Here is a 20,251-nt window from a genome sequence, read left to right as displayed (position 1 = left end):
TTTAATTTCTCTTCTAAATCTAATCTTCATTTTATTAATTTCTGAAATTCAAAACTTGAAACTTGAATCTGTAATTTAAAATCATTTTTAACAGTTAAACTTTAATTTTTAAATTACAAGTTAAATTGATAAATAAGTTCTTTAGCCTTCAAAATTGAAATTGATGTTCTCCAGATTTTCTTAATTTCCATATCTAATAAATATGCAAATTTAGTTAAGGTGTTGATATATTACTTTTTGATAGCATTGCATATATATATATATGACTAAGAACACATACAAAATTTATAAATACCTACACCTTATTCAACTCAATTTTTAAGATATAGTTTTTTATTTATTTATTTAATTCCAATTCAACCCAAACCTGAGAGAGAAGAGGCTATGTTTTTAGATGTTAGAACAGTTTATTTGTTTATCCTTTCCCTAATTTATGCGTAAGAAAAATAATATATTACAATAAAATAATAAAATATAAATTGAATAAATTGACTTGGTTGTATTTATTTATATTTAGTATTTCTATATTGGAGAGGGGTCAATTTACACAAAAACGTTCGTATTCAAATTTTGTAGTACATTAGAAAATCATTTTATATAAATCATATTTTCAAAGGAAAATATTAAATATAAATTATTTAATACAAAATTTACGTATATTAAAATAAATGTAGTAGATATTTTTCAAAATATATAATTTAGATATAATATTTATATATTAAAATCAATTTAATATATATTTGTAAAATTTACTAAATGTGAATAATTTGATCAATTTACATTAATAATTATAATGATGTGAAGTTACAATTTAACAGTTTAATCAGTAAAAAATTATAGAAAATATGTCAGAAGAGAGCTATTTTCTAAATGTGTTTCATGATTATGATTAGTAGTCTCAATATTCTACAAGTCACTTGAATTATATTCATCATAATACAACCAAAAATTAAATAAATGATGTGTTTGAAATCTAGAGTGTTAAAAATAAAGAATCCAAAATACTTGACAAATGATCAAGTTTTGATAAATAACATAAAAATATTGATTTTCCAAAATATCATTTTTTAAAAAACTTATCTGCTTTCATACACTAAACATAATATATCAACAATTGATTGACTCTTTAATCAACTTGTTTAATAATGTAATACATTTCTTATACTCTAACTAAATAAATACTTATTAAACTTTAAATAAATATGATGAATTAATAATAACAAAAGAATTTAATAGGTTTTTTTTCTAAAACTTTATTAGTTTTTTTTTCTAAAACTTTATTAGGTTTAATTTTTTATTTTTAATAAAAAATTTAAAATTTTGATAAAAGAAAAAAAAACTAATACTTATGAATAAAAATTGTCACGGATTGAAAACTAATATCTAAATGGTACCAATGAAGTTTAAATGATTTTTTCTTTATATTTATTTTATAATAATAATAATATTATTATTATACTACTAAGTCGAAAGGTGAACCAAAAGGTCGAGTCAAAAAGTTAAATGTAAAATATATAAATAAATAAAATTATAAAATGGTTATTGTAGAAAAGTTCACAATGATAGGGTCTAAATTAACAGGTAGGTGTTTAAAAAAATATATTAGGTAAAAAATAAAAATTCAAATACGTTTTGGATCCAATAAGAAAACATTATAAATATGTCATCAAACTAAGAGGTATGCAGAGTGAATCTATCTGATAACTATATCAAATTGATTATAACTTTGACATCAGATCACCTTACAGACACACACTCAACCGTGAGAGGAGACTGGGAGGAGAAGCCGAGAGATCTGGTTTATCTAGCCCAACCTAGTAAGTTTGTCGGTCATAGGCCTAACCTGAAACAGGAGTGAACCGAAAGTCCAACCTGAAGCAAGAGTGAACCGAAAGTCTAGTATGAAGTTGGAGTAAATTGAAAGCTCAATTCTAAAAGTTCAAAAAAATCCGACAAGTCAACACATTTTGCTGAAAGAATAATAGTTTATCGGACTATTTGTAAGAACAATTATTATTATATTAAATGTTATTTTTTATAAATTTGAATGTTTTCAATTATATTTATATTAAAAAAATTATTAAATATTTAAAATACTTTTATTTTCATTCATATACTCTATTGTTTAATTTTGTTGTTATTTAGTATTTCCGATTTTTAACTTATCAATTAATTCTCTCAGTCTCTAATGTTCTTTAACTTTTCAATCAATTAGTTATTTAAGAAAGAAAAGACGAATTAACTAAAGAGTTCAAAATATATACAAACAAAAATAACGATTAAGTCCATAAAAGTAAGATAGCTGATAAAAATAAAAATAAAATATTTAGAATATTCCAGAGAAAATATTTTTATTAAGAATTTAATTGAAAATATTAAATTTATTATATATTTAAAATTTAATTAATGTTTTATTTTAATGATTTCGTCATTTAATAAAAAATAATATATTTTTAACTACTTGTAATTATTTTAAAATTATATATATATATATATATATATATATTTTTTTTTTTTAAATTATATTATTTAAATTAAAAAATGAGATATACAAATAAAAAAATGCATACATTTATTTAATATTGCATGTCATATTATTAATATATTACCCTAAAAAAGTATATTTGAATTTATACTATAAAGATCATGTTTTTCTTTTGCTAATTTCAATCATTTGTTTAAAACGCAATAAATATTATATACTTATAAATGGGGAAACCAACGTAAATAATGGACATCTAAGTTTTTTCAATTTGAATAAATAATAAAAAAGATTATAGTATTTTTTTTACAACTTTTTTAATTACGAATTTCTTATTACATTTATAAAAAAAATCCAATGATCACTGAATAACTTTTATTAATTACCAATATTTGTTTTAAACGCGTATGGTTACTCGTGACTACTAATGATCATGAATAAATTTGTAGTAGTTTTTTAACTTGTATTCATAACATCACATTTCTGATTAAGCTTTTCAAGTTTTAGCATATTTTTTTTTAAAAAAACTAAAGCCTAGCTATTTCATAAGGTAAAGTATAAGTTTTTCAACAATATTTTTTTTAAAAAAAGTAAAAGGGTAGGTTTTAAAAATGGATAAGTTACCTATTTATAATTATATTATCTTATTATTATTATTTTTATAACAGATTTATAATTAAATAATGTGATTTTAGATTTTAAAAGTGTTGAACATATTAATTTAAAACTATAGTAATTTAAATGAAGTGAAATAGAAAATGAATACAAGAATACTAACATTCTTGTAGCATTATTTAATTTGTATGATTTTAGAGATAATTTATTTTAATAATTATTATATAAGCAGGTACATTTTTTATGACGGTTTTTTTGTGAGATTTTCTATCCTTTATCACATAAAAATATTTTCTTTTTAAGCAGGTAACTAGCATAATTTCTTTAGACAATTTTTTTCTCAAAACCAATGCTACTTTGTGTTTTAAAAAATAATATTATTTTAATATAATAATATCATGCAAACGTGTTGGTGTTTGTGCTTCGCTTAATTAATATAAACTAATAAATTTATTAAATACGACTATTCATAACTAAATATTATTTTTCTTCTTGAAGGTATATAAGTTTCTACATTAATCAAGCCTTTTTATTGCATTTTTTTATTTTATATAACTTAATATTAATATCATGTTTGGTATATTTGAATTCAGAATTGGACATTAGATTACTGATGTAAGGTGTGATGTCTTCAACATAACTTTTATAGATATAATTAATACTCATTAACATAATCATTTTATAAGATAAAATCTAAATTTTGAGATTAAATAGACAATTTACTCTTATATAAATTTAGTGTGATCCAATAAATAAGTACATAAATAAAAACAAAAAATTTATTAAATCGTATTTATTATTTTTACTTACTTGAAACATTGAAGTACCTTTTATATACACATTTATTTTAATTTTTCTTTTAACTTAGTAATAGTATTATTGTTAAAAAGAATGAGGACATGCCTCTTAGAACTCTCAGTTCCACCATTACTTCATGTAAGGTGAGTTTTACTATCTTCTTAATCTTGATTACAAAGATTAGGGAAAATGTGCAGATTTTTTTTTTAAAAAAAAAAAACTAAAATGAAATATGTGATAATTCAAGAGACAATTGATGAATTTGTAAAAATGAAAAAAAAGACAGGAAATGTCAAGCCAACGCGCCGAATGGGAGCGCGTGGAAGAAGGCATCTGGTAAACGCGTTTGGGGCAGTGTGGGTTGCCCTAATCGGATGCGAGCGAGAACTGGTTCTCTTATCCTGTGAAACTGTCATCATAAATTCACCTATCAGCCTCGGCCATGTCCTCGTTCGCGCACCTCCTCTTCCTTCAGCAACTACGAAGTTCAATCGCGCCTTCTCGGTAATAGGTGACTTCTCCTTTTCCTCTTCCATTTCAGATCTGTAATTTTCCCCTATTCGTCTATGTATCTGTGCCCTGATTATTCGTTTCGTTCGATTCTAGGTTGAATCATGGAGCCTATGGACATCATCGGCAAATCAAAGGAAGACGCGTCGCTTCCTAAAGGTTCCCCCCTCACTTTCCTCTCTTTCAATAGTTTATATAATCATATCGAGTTCTTTGGAATCGGTTATTATTGCAAAGGTGAATTCTGGAGACTGCAGAAAAGAAAGATAAATTGTCCGCAATAGGTCTAGTTTTTTTTTTTGACAATTAGGGCTAATAGTAATATATCGTGATGAATATTTTTCCTTTGCAAATGCTGCGTATAAGCTTTCAGCAACCTAATTCACTTGATAAAACGTTTTTTTCTAAACTGCACTCCTAGTGAGATCATATCAAAACGGTCTATATTTAAAATTTAATCACTAGAAGATAGTTAATGCTTTTTTGAATAGGTTTAATTTATAAAATGTTGCTGATTAATAATGAATAGTGATGTCTGGTTCTTTTAATTTTTAGGATACTTGATCGTCAATCTTTTTATTCTCTTTGATTGGCAATACATTATTGTGTATTGCTTACAGAATCTTCTGATTTTTTGGCAGCAACAATGACAAAAATTATTAAAGAAATGTTACCCCCAGATGTACGTGTTGCAAGAGATGCCCAAGATCTATTGATCGAGTGCTGTGTAGGTCAGGATTTTATAATCAATGATAATTTTGTTTTCATTATATTGTCTTTTATTTGTTGACTTAATTCTTTTAGTTTTAGGAAGCCAGAGATAGTGTTGTCAACTATTTTTATTTTTCTGATGTCTGTTAAGGTTAACTGTCTTGGTTCTGGCATGGATTATAATAAGAGATGTCAACCATGCTTTATAGCAGCTGTATACCATTGCAGCTCTGGTCCCCTTCATTGAAGCCCATCGTACCAGCTCATTGTCATGCCTTGTGGTATCAATTGCAGCTGCATTCATGGCTATTTGCACCATTAGTGTGTGCTAAATCCTCATTTACCCCCGCTACTGTTTTTGCTTGAGTTTTTTTGTGTGTTTTTTTTTCTTATTTTGGTTCCCTTATTCGCTGTTCAAAATTGGAAACCATATTCCGAAACTATCATGTGCCCTTATGCCTCTGAAACACGGACCATTATTCTTTGACACCATATTTGGCCAACTCTGATGATTTCTGGCACTTCCTGGTGTTTCTGGTCTTGCCCTACTTTGTGGCACTATTTCTAATGTTCTGCTGTGTTGTTTTTATTCAATTCATTCTCACCGTTTTCTGCTCTTCATTTTGTTGCAGTATCTGACCCACAGGTCTTTCTTGATTTCATTTATGTTTGCTATTAACTAACCCTATCATACCATATTAGCTGTGAATTACTAGAATCTATAGTATAATAACATTGTTGGTAATAATTTCTTTTGAACTTGCTGTATGTTTTTTCATATAAGTTCACGTTGAAGTAACACAATTGTTTGCTAGTATATCTATACCGTGGACACGCTGAACATGTGTGTCATTCATTGCTTATATTGTCTAAAAACTTAGGTAGTTTCTCGTTAGAGTTTCCTGCTTCATATTCTTAGTTGACATTTTTTAAGAATTAAGATCATAATGGTTTATTTGTCATTGTAGAGTTTATAAACCTCATCTCCTCAGAATCCAATGAAGTATGCAACAGAGAGGAAAAACGTACAATCGCACCTGAGCATGTATTGAAGGCTCTACAGGTATTTGTCTATCCTTTAAAGCTTCACATATGGATATTTTCTACTTTATATTTGAGCGTTTGTGTCGTTTCACACCATGCATTATCTTGGGTTACATTTTGTTTGGCTGTGAAGATTTCATTCAGAGGTTCTTAATGACACAGTTTAAGGAAGCTGAGTTGAAAGGATTAAAGATTAGTGATTTAATATTAACAATTTTGTCTTTCCTCTCTGCACGGAAGTTGCAGCGCAACTATTTATGTCTTCATGGTAAAAATTGCTGTAATAGTTAAATAATTACATTCTTATTTCTGATGAGACTGAGCACAAGTTGCTAACACATGAAATTAAAATACTCAGTAAGCTGATTAGGCTCCTCTTACAGATTTACTAGTGGATCCCACTAAATATTCTGCTGAAGGAAGTAATAATAGTACTGAGAAAGACAACATAATATGTATAAACTGAAATTGATTTATTGCATTACTTGTTTGAGGTACATATATCTTTAAAGAAGTAGTCACTTGTTCTACAAGTTTTGCTCACTAGACCTTGTATCTAACTAAGTTACAGCTCAGCATAACTGACTTCAGTTAGTTTGTTACCACTTTGCTAACTATACTATAGATCTAAATAACTGACAGCTCAGCATAACTAACTTCAGTTAGTTAGTTGCATTGCAACAGATGCTGACTAGGCACCTACAAAGCTAAGTGTTTACAATAGCTAGCATGGTTATACTCTATCATTCTATCATCTACCATATAAAAATGTGTGCACATAGACATAAGATACTACCTTCCGAATAATAATACTCTGTAAAAAGAAGTTAAATGAAAAATTAAGTGCATTTAATATCTTAGAAATATTTGAAACGTACTTTCTTCATCTTGTAAGTAGGATGATGCTGTAATAAGATTTATAATTATTCTTTTCTTACCCTGAACCTAAAGTAGCTGTTGCCTTTTCCTTGAAAAATTAGAGTCTATTTTGGTATCCTTCTGAGTTTGATAATAGATCATAGCAATATGCATGCTCTCTGCTGTATATTTTGCATCAGGAGTGCCTTATTAATTGAAAAGAAAAGGAACAGTTTTTTTAAAATGAATTTTTCTATTATGCTGTTAGGAGTGTTCCAAACTTAGGTTCATTGAATCCTTTAAACATGCTGCATACCTGTTTCTAGTTTTGTTTATTTATTTGCTCCTTTCTCCCCAGGTTCTTGGATTTGGCGAGTACATCGAAGAAGTTTATGCAGCATATGAACAGCACAAGATGGAGACCATGGTAATTAATATTAATGCCCCATCTGCATGTTGAATACTTAAGTGATACAATACAACACAACTTAGCATATTCACTTTCTTGAGTCCCTGCCCGACACACAACCTTAATTTCTTGTATGAATTTAACTGTTTTTGTTATTGATTTTTATCTTCCAGCAGGACACTTTAAAGGGTGGTAAATGGAGCAATGGAGCTGAGATGACCGAGGAAGAAGCATTAGCAGAGCAGCAAAGGATGTTTGCAGAGGCACGTGCTAGAATGAATGGTGGAGCCATTGCTTCCAAGCAGCCAGATACTGACCAAAGTTTAGATAGTTAACTTTAGGATCTTTATAGAAGCACAGGCAGCACCCTGACTCCTGTCTGTGCTTCTAATATTGTGTACAAAAACCATTCACTACTTTGCTGGCCTATGTGGATGTGCTCTCAATTTGTATTCTATCGATGTATCCATCTTTGTAAGTCAATGTAATTAGTGAGAGACCATGAAAAGCCTCCCATTTAGCGTTACATGTAATTATTTAATTTACTTTTTGTATCTTCCATATTCTAACAACTCCTAGCTCAATTCTGACAATAGCTACTAAATTTTATTAGATTGTAACAAATTATCAAATACGTAGAAGCAATGGTGTTTGGTTTATTTGTTGCCTTGATTAGAATGTGGGAGATCTTGCAAGCTCGAAATACTGCCGTAAACGGAGTCATGTCATTTCAATACTACAATAGCAGTGTCCCTGTCATTCTTTTTCTTTACGGATATCCCATCAAATTTTCTCGTGTAATTTACTAGCTCATGAACTCTAGACCTAGCAACCAAAGTCTAATTATGTAGAGCTAAACCTTAAGTGTCAATTTTCATAACAGTGCAGTAGGATTGAGTGCTTAGGGGACTAACCTAGAACGAGGTGTCAGTTTGCTGATACGTGTAATGTAGTCTCTGTAGCCAACATGAGCCACGAGAATTCAGTAATGGTTAACCTGATGTCACCATGGTGCGCCTTTGCACTAGAAGACATAGATGGTGCAGAAGAGTGTGCTAAGTGCATGTCGAGTTTCAACAGTGATGGCTTTGTGTTTTGTTTGTTCTTGCTTTAGGTTTTTTAATCCTTTTTACCGTTTTGGGCATCAAGTCAAAAGAGTTTAGTCGAGCACAATGGCACAGGGCGAAGCCTCTCTCTCTCTTTCTCTCTCCCTCCCTACCCCACCAGAAAGTGAAATAACAAACACATTGTCTCCTTAGATTCCTTTCTTTTCTATTTGAAGCGCACTCTATCCCAGTCTCTCTCTGATTTCCTATATCAGCTGGTGGGACTGGTTATGTTTCTTTTGTCAGGATTCTCTTGCACTCACTATATGAAAGGGGGGAGATGGCCAGAATAACAAAGAAACAATTAAATAAACCTAAAAGCCCAACATATCTATCCCCAACAGTAAAAAGAAGAAACCAGATTCATACTCTCTCGTCTCTCTCTGTCTACCACCTGACCTTCTTTTTAAAGCCTGTTCTTCCTTTCTCTTACGAAGACACTAGTCATGGATACAACCTCAACCCCTCAACCTCAAGACTCATCCTCCAAGAGGCATTTCCATTGGACCAACAAGGTTGGAAATGAAGACGTCCAAGTCCCCCCCACCTCTGAAACAATGCCCAAAACCATAGACGAAGACACAAACACAAAGGGAAAAGAAGAACAAGAAAAAGATGACAAGGCTGTTCCACTCCCAGGCCCTGCAGCCACTTCGCAAAAAAAAAAGCTTCAGGCCGTCGCAATCTCAAGGCTCCGCTCCGTCCTCACCGTCTTCGGCAAGAACCGCTCCAACCTTCCTTTCGGCCTTGGTTCTCGAGTCGTCGGCACCCTCTTCGGCTACCGTCGCGGCCATGTCCACTTCGCCTTCCAGAAGGACCCTACTTCCCAACCCGCTTTCGTCATCGAGCTTGCCACACCCATAACCGGTTTGGTTCGTGAAATGGCTTCTGGGCTGGTCCGAATCGCGCTGGAATGCGACAAGGACAAAGAGTCAGAGAAGAAGAGCTTGAGGCTGCTTCAGGAGTCCGTGTGGAGAACCTACTGCAACGGCAAAAAGTGTGGCTTTGCCACCAGAAGAGAATGTGGAGCGAAAGACTGGGAAATCCTCAAGGCCGTGGAGCCAATTTCAATGGGTGCAGGTGTTCTGCCAGTGAGTAATAAGAGTGATGGAGGTGACGGGGAGGTGATGTACATGAGGGCTAGGTTTGAGAGAATTGTTGGGTCCAGAGACTCTGAGGCCTTCTACATGATGAATCCTGACAGCAATGGAGCACCTGAGCTCAGTATTTATTTGCTTAGAGTCTAGTTACTAGTTACTACTACTACCAGCCCTTTCAATTATCATACTTAACTTTCTTTCCCTTTTAGTTTCTTCTCTCTGGATGTTAAACACTAGGCTATTCCTATACTACTTGTTTAGCTAGCTCCTCAATCATGAAAATGGTCTCTTAGTTCTCTCTGTTTTTTTCTCCTTTTCCCCCTCTTCTTCCACCAGGAAGAAGAAGTGGGGTTTCAGTTTTTTTTTTTGGCTAGGATAGAGGGGTAGGGTAAAGGCAGAAAGTGGGAAATTAATTGTGGGTTACCAATACTTTACAGGGTGATGGTGGGGTGGATCATGAAAGGTGTATATGTATAGTATCGTTTCCAATCCTTTAATTAGTGATATGAGGCGAAGGTTAATGCAAATCATCATTGTCTTCCCATTTTTATTTGGTTTACTAGCTTTTGCAATTTCGTGGTGCAGTGTTGTTTTATTTGATTCCACTCGATGGCTTGCCTTTTTTGTACTGTGCTCCTTCACGCTTCCTTTTTTCATTTTTTTACTTGTGTGTTTATTTGCATGATGATTAACTCGGTCCCCATTGTTGAAGGGTTGCTTGGACTTCTAAAATTAAATTTCACAAACCACTGCTACTCTATCTGGTTTAACATTTTACTGTAAACTACTATGTCAGTTCTACGCTTTCAAATTCTGTAAATGATACCTGGTTTGCTTAGAGACAGGGAAGATTGTTTACGAGAATATCACTTCCTCCCCTCTCTCCATGGATGATAACTTCATTATTATTTGGTTTGAGTGCCCTTTCATTTGTTTCCTTATGCTCTTTTTTCCCTGTTTAGTTTGGATTCTTTATCAGCATGTTCTTTTAACCCAACACAGTTTCAGTATTTGGTCTAAAAAGTTAATATTGTTCCAATGATTGCTTTTTATGCACAATTTTGTTTGCGAAGTGATCCCAAGAATTTTTCTTAATGTCTAAGCCTAATCATAGAAGTCATCAAAAGCAAAATTAAAAAAAATAAAAAAATAAAATTTATATTCAGATACTAACAATCTGACAGCAGACCCCATCTTCTCCTCACTTTTTTCCTTTGTTTATACACTCGATCATTTGCTTTCCCTCTTGTTGACTACTTTTATTTTTGTTGGCCTAATTCAAATCTGAAACATACTCACCAGGTTGTTTTCATAGGAATTTGTGCAGCTTTAGTCGATAGCTGTAGACTTAGCCCACTACTGTCAACATTTAAGGCCACTATCCTTTTTTTTTTGTTCTCACGTTATTATTTGAGGCAATCTTATCTGAGATAAGTTCAGCACTAAATATAGACATTTTTCCTTAAGAATTTGAATCTTTATAGAGAGTTTTTTTTGTTAGACCCAACCTTCAATGCTACTACTCTTATTTAATCCCCAGAGGAAAATCCTTTACCCGGAGTGTTTGATCATAATAGTGATAATTCCTTTTGCCTTTCCCTTCCTAGTTTTCAGGCTTTCGAAAAATCCTACTATTTCCCTGCAACTTTGAGAGAAAAGATTGAAGATGAAGAACATATGTGGCTTACAGCCAGGACAAAATAAAACTCTCAAGAAGTCTTTCACCGAAACCAAAGTCCTTTTGGTTATTTTAATCATCTACTCATCATTCTTCTAAGGATAAAGCTAGTGGCTTCACATAAAGTTGAACCACAGATTTACATTATTATTGTTGTTCAAACTAACGCACCAAAATCTCCCTCAACCCACCACATTCAAAAGAAACAGTACTACAGATTAGAAGAATGCCTTAAGATTGTGTGGTACAAAACCATAGGTCATTACAAAATCCTATTGTTTGGTCTTTTACATTTGCTATTGTAGGACATGCAGTCCTTACCAGTGACCAATTATAAGCTTACTGGCTAACTAATTTTTTTACAATATGACAAATGAAAGTATGTATGATATGTCCTGGTGTACAGAAGTGGGGCTGCATGTCAAATAGACTAATTATAATTGAATAATCACTTCAGATTGATATGATGTGTATGCTTTCTTTTGATCAGGCAAGAGAGACTTTTCTCCTACCAGGTTTGAATTTGAGTGACAAACTCAGCGATCATAGGTACCACTTGATGTAAATCAAGTGAGCAAAAGGGTCACACGTACACTTACATGGTACCTAGGAAAACAACCACCTCAAATAATGCCTTCAGGGCAGTACCACGTATTTTCCTGCAGGTTATATATGTGCTGTTTTGGGGTCTACTTGAACAGTACCATATTTCCCAACATGATTAATCAAACCTCAAAATTTCATTCAAATAACAAAGATAAGTGATCTTACAAATTATAAGGAGGAATATCCCTATCAAGTTGTTCAACCTTCAAGTTCTTTGGTCTTCTATTTTAGTCTCTTCTCTCATGGATATTTGCAAAAACACTCTGACGGTCAAGTTAGTCTCATTGCAAGTTCAAGATTAAAACAGTCATTATCTTTTATCATGGGGTTTCCTCCTATTTATAATTTTCTGGTGGGCCTTTCTATGTGTTAGGATTAGTGCAAGTCTAATACTCGTTTAATCATATTTTTAGTGTTTTAGTTAGTTTTTGATTCATAACTACGAAGTTAAGACGTGTTTGACTTGTCCAAGAAGCTAAAGAGTCGATATTTCGTTAATCAGCTTCTCGATTTATCGAAACCTTCCAGTGCAATAAGTTTGTGTAACAAATTACATGAATGAATGTTAGTGTTCTCTTTCTTTCTTTCAAGCATACATTTAACAATAATTATTTAGATTTAATTTGTATATAAATATGTAAAGTGAAAAAAAAAACGATTTTAGTGTTGATTTGAGGTTAATTAAGTTTAGGACATACTTTACCACGAATCACCAACATTAGGAGAGTGATTACACATGATTATGAGAACAAGGTGATTAGGAAGCCCACTAATCCAATGATGTTTGTGGAATTAGTCTATTTAGTTACATCTCATAACCTCCCCCAACATGTTTAGATCCTGAAAACCAACCTCGTGTAGAATGCTATTTTTCTAATAAATTCTTATTTTCCTATAATCTTTACTCATTTTGGATGTTGAAATTTACTCTCTTCAACCGTAAATTTCTTTCTCAACCAAAAGTGACACTAAAGAGCATATTTGTAGGAAGAATATGAATTTGAAACTATGTTGTTTTTGTAAGAAAAACATATTTAAGTAATTAACAACATTCATATATTTATTTATATGTTTAAATAAAATATCAATTGTTGGATATCTCAAGTTATCCAATTAAATATGTTTGATGAAGTCATCAGTTTTGAAGAGAAGTTGATGAAGTCATAAACCTTGAAAAGTAGTCTTGGTGTTTCATAAAGTGTCTAGGTAGCTTAACCTAGTGTTTGATGTCTTGATCTATCTCTTATCTCAAGCATATGATGAAAGGTAAAAACACAAAGTCTTTTTCAGGAGGAGTTAAACTGTTTTGAAATAACTAGAAGGTTTTTCAAAAGTGTTATTAACTTGTTTTAGAAACACTTTAGCTTTTTCAATTGGTTAAAAGTACAGTTTTTCAATTGGTTATTCGAAGAAACAAATTGATTAAAAGTTTTCTGGTGTGTTTTCTTCTATAAGTTATTTGAAATTCTTTAACATTTTTTTTATGTGGAAACAAAATTTAAAACAATGTATTATAGTGATATTTAAATTTTATATTTTTTATATAAAAATAATTCATGTGAGTTATTACAATAGAGTTGTCTTGAAAAATCTATAACTTCAATAAGAATATCTCTCCTTTTCTAACCGTTTTGTAACTACTTTTTAATATACATATTTTTCTTTGTTTTTTAACCTGATCAGTATAACATTTTATTAATTTTCTTATTTATAAAACACTATTTATAATAAATAATAACTATCATCAAATACTTTATAACTATAACATTATAAATTTAATAAAAAATAATTATTTTATAATTACTCTTTAGTAATTGTTATAATATCTAATTTTATTATCATAAAAAATAGATAGCACATGTTTTCACATAAAATTTATAATGGAAAGTTGGTTTATTTTAATTTTTTCTCCATTTCTGCAAATTCTCTCTACCATACAAATTCACTTAAAGTCATGAACCTCTTTCATTATTAATTAATTCTTACAGATTTTTTCTTCAAAGATAAATTTAAAATAAGATTCGATGTTAAATACGAATATTTCTTCCTGCACACATTCCAGCATTGATTATGAAGTTGTAAGATTCAAGGATGAGGACTAAAAACTGCAAAAGTAAATTAATCAAAAAAAATATCTTCAATTTGATACTATGCATATATTCAAAATTTCAAACCAAAATTGAAAAATAATAAAAATTTACTTCAATATGAGATAATTAATTCATAAAGAAAATTAAACTAGCTTTAATATCGAATAGTCGTGTTTCATCAACAACTTTTGTTTAAGTAAATTATCACAGTGACCATGTTTACTTAAAGTTTGTTGAACATATCATTTACGAAAAATTAATGTAGTTTGGCGTGAAAATTATTTTCGCTTCTAATCCAAATTTTAAATTTATTAATTTCTTATAGTAAAAAAAAATTATTGAAATGCATCCTTTTCAGTTTTATTAACGTAACAAATAAATTTTAAGTGTAAACTAGAATATTAAAATATTTATTATTAATGTATATATTATAATATAATAATATAATTTTCATTATGATTTCGTTTGTTATATATATAAAAAAATTAATAATAATCATTCTAATAATTTATTTATTACTCATGAAATTTAAAATTTGGACTAATAATAAAATTAATTTTGCGTTATAATAATAAAAAAAAATATCTAATTCAAAAAAATTACATGTGTTTACTTTGTGAATAAAATAATAATGTCATATTAACGTAATTTATGCTACAAAATTGCAAATTATTTTATGTATATTACTTTTTTTTAAGTGTATGGTTTGATAGAAGAAATTGAGGCCATTGTCCTTTTTGGATTATGAATGTGAAGCTAACTTACCTAATATCTATTATATTGTCTTTTCCTAACTAATTGCCTTTAACATTCACCAACCCAATCCCAATTGATTTGAGGGACATATGAGCCATAACTACACGTTGGTTTTATCTAACTTCCCTTCCTTTATCACTCATTATTATTATTATTATCATTAAAGATTATTAGGTGTTTAAGTCTTAATAATGTATACAAATAGTGTTAATATCCGACTGTAAAATCATAATCATTTTGCAATGCCATTGATGTGTGTGAGATGGGGCTAAGTGGGACTTCCAAATCCTTGCATTTCATAAACTAAATAAGTGAGATATATATTTTTATAAAAACATTTATTTATTTATTTGAAAATGTATAAGCATTGGTGCTTAAACAAACAATCAATTGATGTTAGGGATGTGTGAACAACTGACAAATACAATTATTTGAGTTTTTTTTCATATTTTACAAATACAATTATTTAAGTTTTTTTTCATATTTTACAAATACAATTTTTGAGTTTTCTTTATATTTTTTTTTAAATAAAAACCTTCAGGTATTATTATTTAACCTGATATCTCTGATATATCAAGTAACAATAATATTTACAATAGTATAAAAAAATATTATTAAAATAAAATATAAAAATATGAAAAATTAAACCAAAATTCATATGTTAACATCTTGTTTTTTCTTTAATTTTTATTTTTTTTCATAATAGAAAAGCTTGATCATAAAAGAATAATCTAATTATCCTTTGCCACATATGTATATGTTCTTGATGATAAAGTGGTATTACATGGCTTGTTTTTTGTAGTTATATAATAAGTTCCAAGTCTTTATTTCTCGACATAATGATTTTACTCATCTGCAAAAAAACTAGTATATATTAGAAAATTACTCACATTATGTTCTGTTTGGTAGAGAAGCAGGTTGAATTTTTCTTTTCTTTTGGAATATACCCTTTTAAAATAAATACATAAGTAAATTTTCTCTCTATTTTATTTACTAAATTAGAACTTTTAAATTGTTTATATGGAGTTAAAAATGTGAATTTCTGACCTCTTATGTCTCTTAAATTTTTGAAATATTCTTTTTATTTACTAAATTACTTTAAAATGTGAATTTCTGACCTCTTATGTCTCTCAAATTTTTGAAATATTCTTTGTTAGATTTGGTTAGATTTCTTTGAGAAGTTTTATTAAATGATTTCACACCATTAAATCATGAATTGTAATTCAAAATCTTAAAGATAATGATTTTGTGAGTCTTAGTGATAACTCTTATTTATACATTGTTTGTGATGATAATTTTGTGAGGTTCCATTACTTAATTTTTTTAACAGTAACCCTTACTTATGTCGTTGTTTACTGAAAGAATATTTTTTGTTTTATTCAATTTGTCTTTCATCTATAGCAAAGATATATATATATATATATATATATATATATATATATATATATATAACCATAGCATTAAAACCGTACAGAACCGTACAGATTCTTTTTCTAACATAACATCTCTAATTAAGTCTAATAATGATTTTGTCCGGTAATATCCCCTCAAGTTGGAGCATGTAAGTCTTGAATGCCCAACTTGACCAAGATGGCTCCAAAATTTTTAGCACCGAGAGCTTTGGTGAAAAGGTCAGCTAGTTGTGTATGTGTGGGCACATAGGATGTAAGAAGGTGTTTGTGAATGATTTCATCTCGAACAAGGTGGCAGTCAACTTCAATGTGTTTGGTGCGTTCGTGGAAGACCGGGTTTTTAGCAATGAAGTGTTGCTTGACTATCACAATAAAGACGAATTGGGTCAGGATGAGGAACATGTAGAGAAGCGAGAATGTCTTTAATCCACTTTAATTCTCGGGTGGTCTTAGCCATTGATCGATATTCAGCCTCAGTAGAGGAGGCAGAAACCATCCGGTGAGAGATTTCCGTGTCAGTGGACAACTTGCCCAATCAGAATCACACCACCCAAAGAGTTGTAAGTTGTTCTCTCGAGGTAGGAGTATTCCTTGTCCAGGATGCCCCTTTAAATATCGAACAACACGAAGAGCAGCTTGCCAATGCTCGGAGCGTGGATTTTGCATAAATTGAGATAAAGTTTGGACACTGTAGGCAAGGTCAGGTCGAGTGAAACACAAATAAATTAACCTCCCAACAAGTCTACGATAAGTAGCCGGGTCAGAAAGAAAAGAACCAGTAGCGGAGCTCAATTTGTGATTTTCTTCACATGGTGTAGTGGCGGGCTTCGCACCCAACAATCCGACTTCAGTAATGATATCTAAGGCATATTTCCTCTGACAAAGGAAGATTCCGTTGGGGGAGCAAGCAACTTCAACCCCCAGGAAGTACTTGAGGCGGCCTAAATCTTTCATATGAGAGCATTGATTTAAGTAGCCTTTAAAACATTGGATGACAGTACCATTATTCCCTGCAATCACAAGATCATCAACGTAGACTAGCACAACCAACTGTATGTCATTATTATTGAGAGTAAACAGGGAATGATCCTTCGGGGATTGTTGGAAGCCGTAACGAGTGAGAGAAGAAGATAGTTTAGCAAACCAACACCTGGGGGCCTGTCGGAGGTCATATAGAGACTTTTGAAGCTTGCACACTGCCCCTGGTTGAGATTCTTGGAAGCCAGGAGGGAGTTTCATATAAACCTCATCATCAAGATCACCATGGAGAAACGCATTGTGAACGTGCATCTGATGAAGCTCCCAATCTTTTGCGGCTGCTACTGCTAGAGTTGTGCGAATGGTTACCGTCTTTACGACAGGAGAAAAGGTCTCGTTGTAATCGAAACCCTCCACTTGATGATTGCCAAGAATTATCAATCGAGCCTTGAATCTTTCAATTGTTCCATCCGAGTTGTATTTGATTTTGTAGATCCATTTACACCCAAGTGCCTTCTTTCCAGGAGGGAGAGCGGTGAGTTTCCAGGTGTCATTCAGTTCGAGGGTTCTCGGACCGCTTGAGAAAAGAACAGGGGTTCCTGCTCGGTGTGTAAAGAGGCAAGAAAACTTTGATGATGTTTAGAAAAGGAATCACAATTCACAAAATCATGTATAGGATACGAAACACCTGAGGATTCTGTTGAAGGAGGTGACGGAACAGAGGGGCTTGACGGTATCGTGGTGGCTGCGACAAAATCGCGTAACCGTACGGAAGGCAGCTTCGCGCGATGCCCTCGCCCAAGGGGAACCGCGGCCGTCAGCGGTGGTGAAGAAACCGACGGCGCCGTCTCCGTCGGACGCGACGGTGGATCCGCGGGTAGCGTCGAGGCTTCTATACACGGATCAGAGTCGTTGATAGTGTGGTCAAAGTCATCTGTGAGGGTAGCATCCTCCTTGGCTGGGATGGGAGATGCAATGGGTTGGTTGACGATGCATTCATCTAGGTTTGAGGAGGCAACTTCATGAAGAAAATGTGGGTCCGTTCCAGTTTCTAAAGAGTTGGCAATAATTGGGTTTTGCAATGGTGGTGCAGTGTCCATCTTTTTGGCTTCAAAATATGGAAATTTATTTTCGAAAAAATGTACATCACGAGAGACAAAGAAAGTTTCTGTTTCCAAATCAAATAATTTCCATCCTTTTTGGCCATATGGATACCCGACAAACACACATTTTCGGCTACGACTATCAAATTTATCCTGCTGTCTATTTTGATTATGAGCATAACATAATGAACCAAATACTCGTAAGTGCGCGTAACTGGGTACACATCCATGGATCACTTCATAAGGGGTTTTTCCTTTTAGAATGGAGGATGGTGTGAGATTGATTAAGTAGCCTGCAGTCAAAACGCATTCCCCCCAAAATTTAATGGGAAGATTGCCTTGAAACCGTAATGACCGAGCAACATTCAGAATATGCTGATGCTTGCGTTCGACGCGTCCATTTTGTTGCGGGGTCCCGACACAGGAAGTTTGGTGAAGGATACCTTGTTGAATGAAATATTGTTTTAGATACATGAATTCGGTTCCATTGTTAGAGCGAACCATTTTAACACATTTGTTGTATTGCCTCTCAACGAGTGTGAAATTTTTTTTCAAAGTCACTGATACCTCTGTTTTTTCTTTTAACAAATAGATCCAAACTGCCCGTGAACAATCATCCACAATTGTTAAAAAATATGAAGCACCACAGGATGAAGGAGTTTTATAAGGACCCCATAAGTCACAATGAATTAAATCAAAAATATTCAAAGCTTGATGCGCACTTAAGAAAAACTTATCTCTCGTTTGTTTCGATTTTTCACAAACTTCACAAACTTTATTCAACTCATCACGAGTACATTTCCCACTTATATCAGGAAGCATTTGCACAATCTTAAATGACGGATGTCCTAATCTTTGGTGCCAAAATGCTAGTTGATTTTCCATCTTGACATGACATGCTTGAGTCTTCCGTACCCCACGATACCAATAAAGCCCATCTTTCCGTTCACCTGCTCCAATCAGCGTCCTCGAAGTGCGGTCCTGTATAATACACAATTTATCAGTGAATGTTACAACACAATTTTCTTCATCCGTCAATTGAGGTACTGAAAGTAAATTGCATTTTAATTTGGGAACATAAAGGACATTTTTCAATTCAAGTCCTTCTTCAAGAGTCACTGTTCCCTGTTCGCAAGCTAGAACACGTTCACCATCGGGTAACCCTACGGGGCACCCTTGTATAGTTTCCTTTTCACCCAAATTTTCCAGTGACCCGGTCATATGGTTTGATGCCCCACTGTCAATAATCCACAAATCCCAAATGCTCTTACCAGTCATTTTCTCTAATTCATTTGATTTTTGTTTGCTGATCATATCAACCAGTACCTTCCATTGTTCATAGACTTGCCATCTCAAGTTTCTTGTCGTCATTGTTGGCTTGACTGTTGCTTCCACTAGCGTGTGCCACATTTGCACGTGTCGGGTTACCTTTGTTTCGCATCCCTTGGCGTCCCCTGCCGTTCCATTTGCCTTCACTTTTTGGTCTGTCACCCCACCATTCGGGATATCCGATCAATTGGAAGCATCCCTTCATGTCGTGACCATTTTTACCGCAATGACTGCACGTCATTAATTTTTCTACCATATCTCCACGCCCTTTTTCTTTGTAGTTGGCCTGCATCGCGAGACCCACGACCAACCTCCTTTCTTCCGTTGATTTGGCCATCATTCTCACTCTTTCTTCTTGTACCAACATAGCATATACGCGGTTCAGAGACGGCAATGGGTCTGAGGTCAGAATGTTTGATCTTACTGTCCCCTAGCTTGCGTCATCCAACCCCATAAGGAGTTGATGAACCTTCTCCTCCTCCCTTCGTTTTTCCAACTGAGCACCAATCCCACACTTGCATCCACCACACGTACAAGATGGATTTTGTCACTGTTAGCAAGCTCATCCCAAAGGACCTTCAATTTTCCAAAGTAAGTTGCCACCACCATTCCCTCCTGCTTGCATCTTGACAAGTCCGACCTTAGTTGTTGAATTCTAGGTCCATT

At 32.5% G+C, this 20,251-nt stretch overlaps 2 protein-coding genes across 5 annotated transcripts; both read left to right on the top strand.

Moving 5' to 3' along the window:
• The first annotated feature begins 4,179 nt into the window (after positions 1 to 4,179).
• LOC137807668 (protein Dr1 homolog) lies at positions 4,180 to 8,086 on the top strand. 4 transcript variants are annotated; one of them, XM_068608415.1, is made up of 6 exons: positions 4,180 to 4,406; positions 4,502 to 4,564; positions 5,047 to 5,136; positions 6,085 to 6,179; positions 7,377 to 7,445; positions 7,601 to 8,086. In XM_068608415.1, the coding sequence occupies exons 2-6, from the start codon at positions 4,510 to 4,512 to the stop codon at positions 7,760 to 7,762; spliced, it is 471 nt and encodes a 156-aa protein (XP_068464516.1). In that variant the 5' UTR covers positions 4,180 to 4,406; positions 4,502 to 4,509; the 3' UTR covers positions 7,763 to 8,086. The 4 variants fall into 4 exon arrangements, with proteins under 4 accessions (XP_068464516.1, XP_068464518.1, XP_068464519.1 ...); XM_068608417.1 differs by having other exon boundaries at positions 4,182 to 4,406; positions 7,604 to 8,086; XM_068608418.1 differs by having other exon boundaries at positions 4,261 to 4,399; positions 7,604 to 8,086.
• A 73-nt stretch (positions 8,087 to 8,159) lies between these two features.
• Positions 8,160 to 10,160, top strand: LOC137807667 (protein MIZU-KUSSEI 1). The gene has a single exon (XM_068608414.1). It carries the CDS (start codon positions 8,980 to 8,982, stop codon positions 9,778 to 9,780), a length of 801 nt encoding a protein of 266 aa, XP_068464515.1. The 5' UTR covers positions 8,160 to 8,979; the 3' UTR covers positions 9,781 to 10,160.
• Positions 10,161 to 20,251: the final 10,091 nt, after the last annotated feature.

This window comes from Phaseolus vulgaris, chromosome 3, assembly GCF_000499845.2.
Source record: "Phaseolus vulgaris cultivar G19833 chromosome 3, P. vulgaris v2.0, whole genome shotgun sequence".
In the NCBI taxonomy this organism is placed as follows: Eukaryota; Viridiplantae; Streptophyta; class Magnoliopsida; order Fabales; family Fabaceae; genus Phaseolus; species Phaseolus vulgaris.
This window is presented reverse-complemented; position numbering and strand designations above follow the sequence as displayed.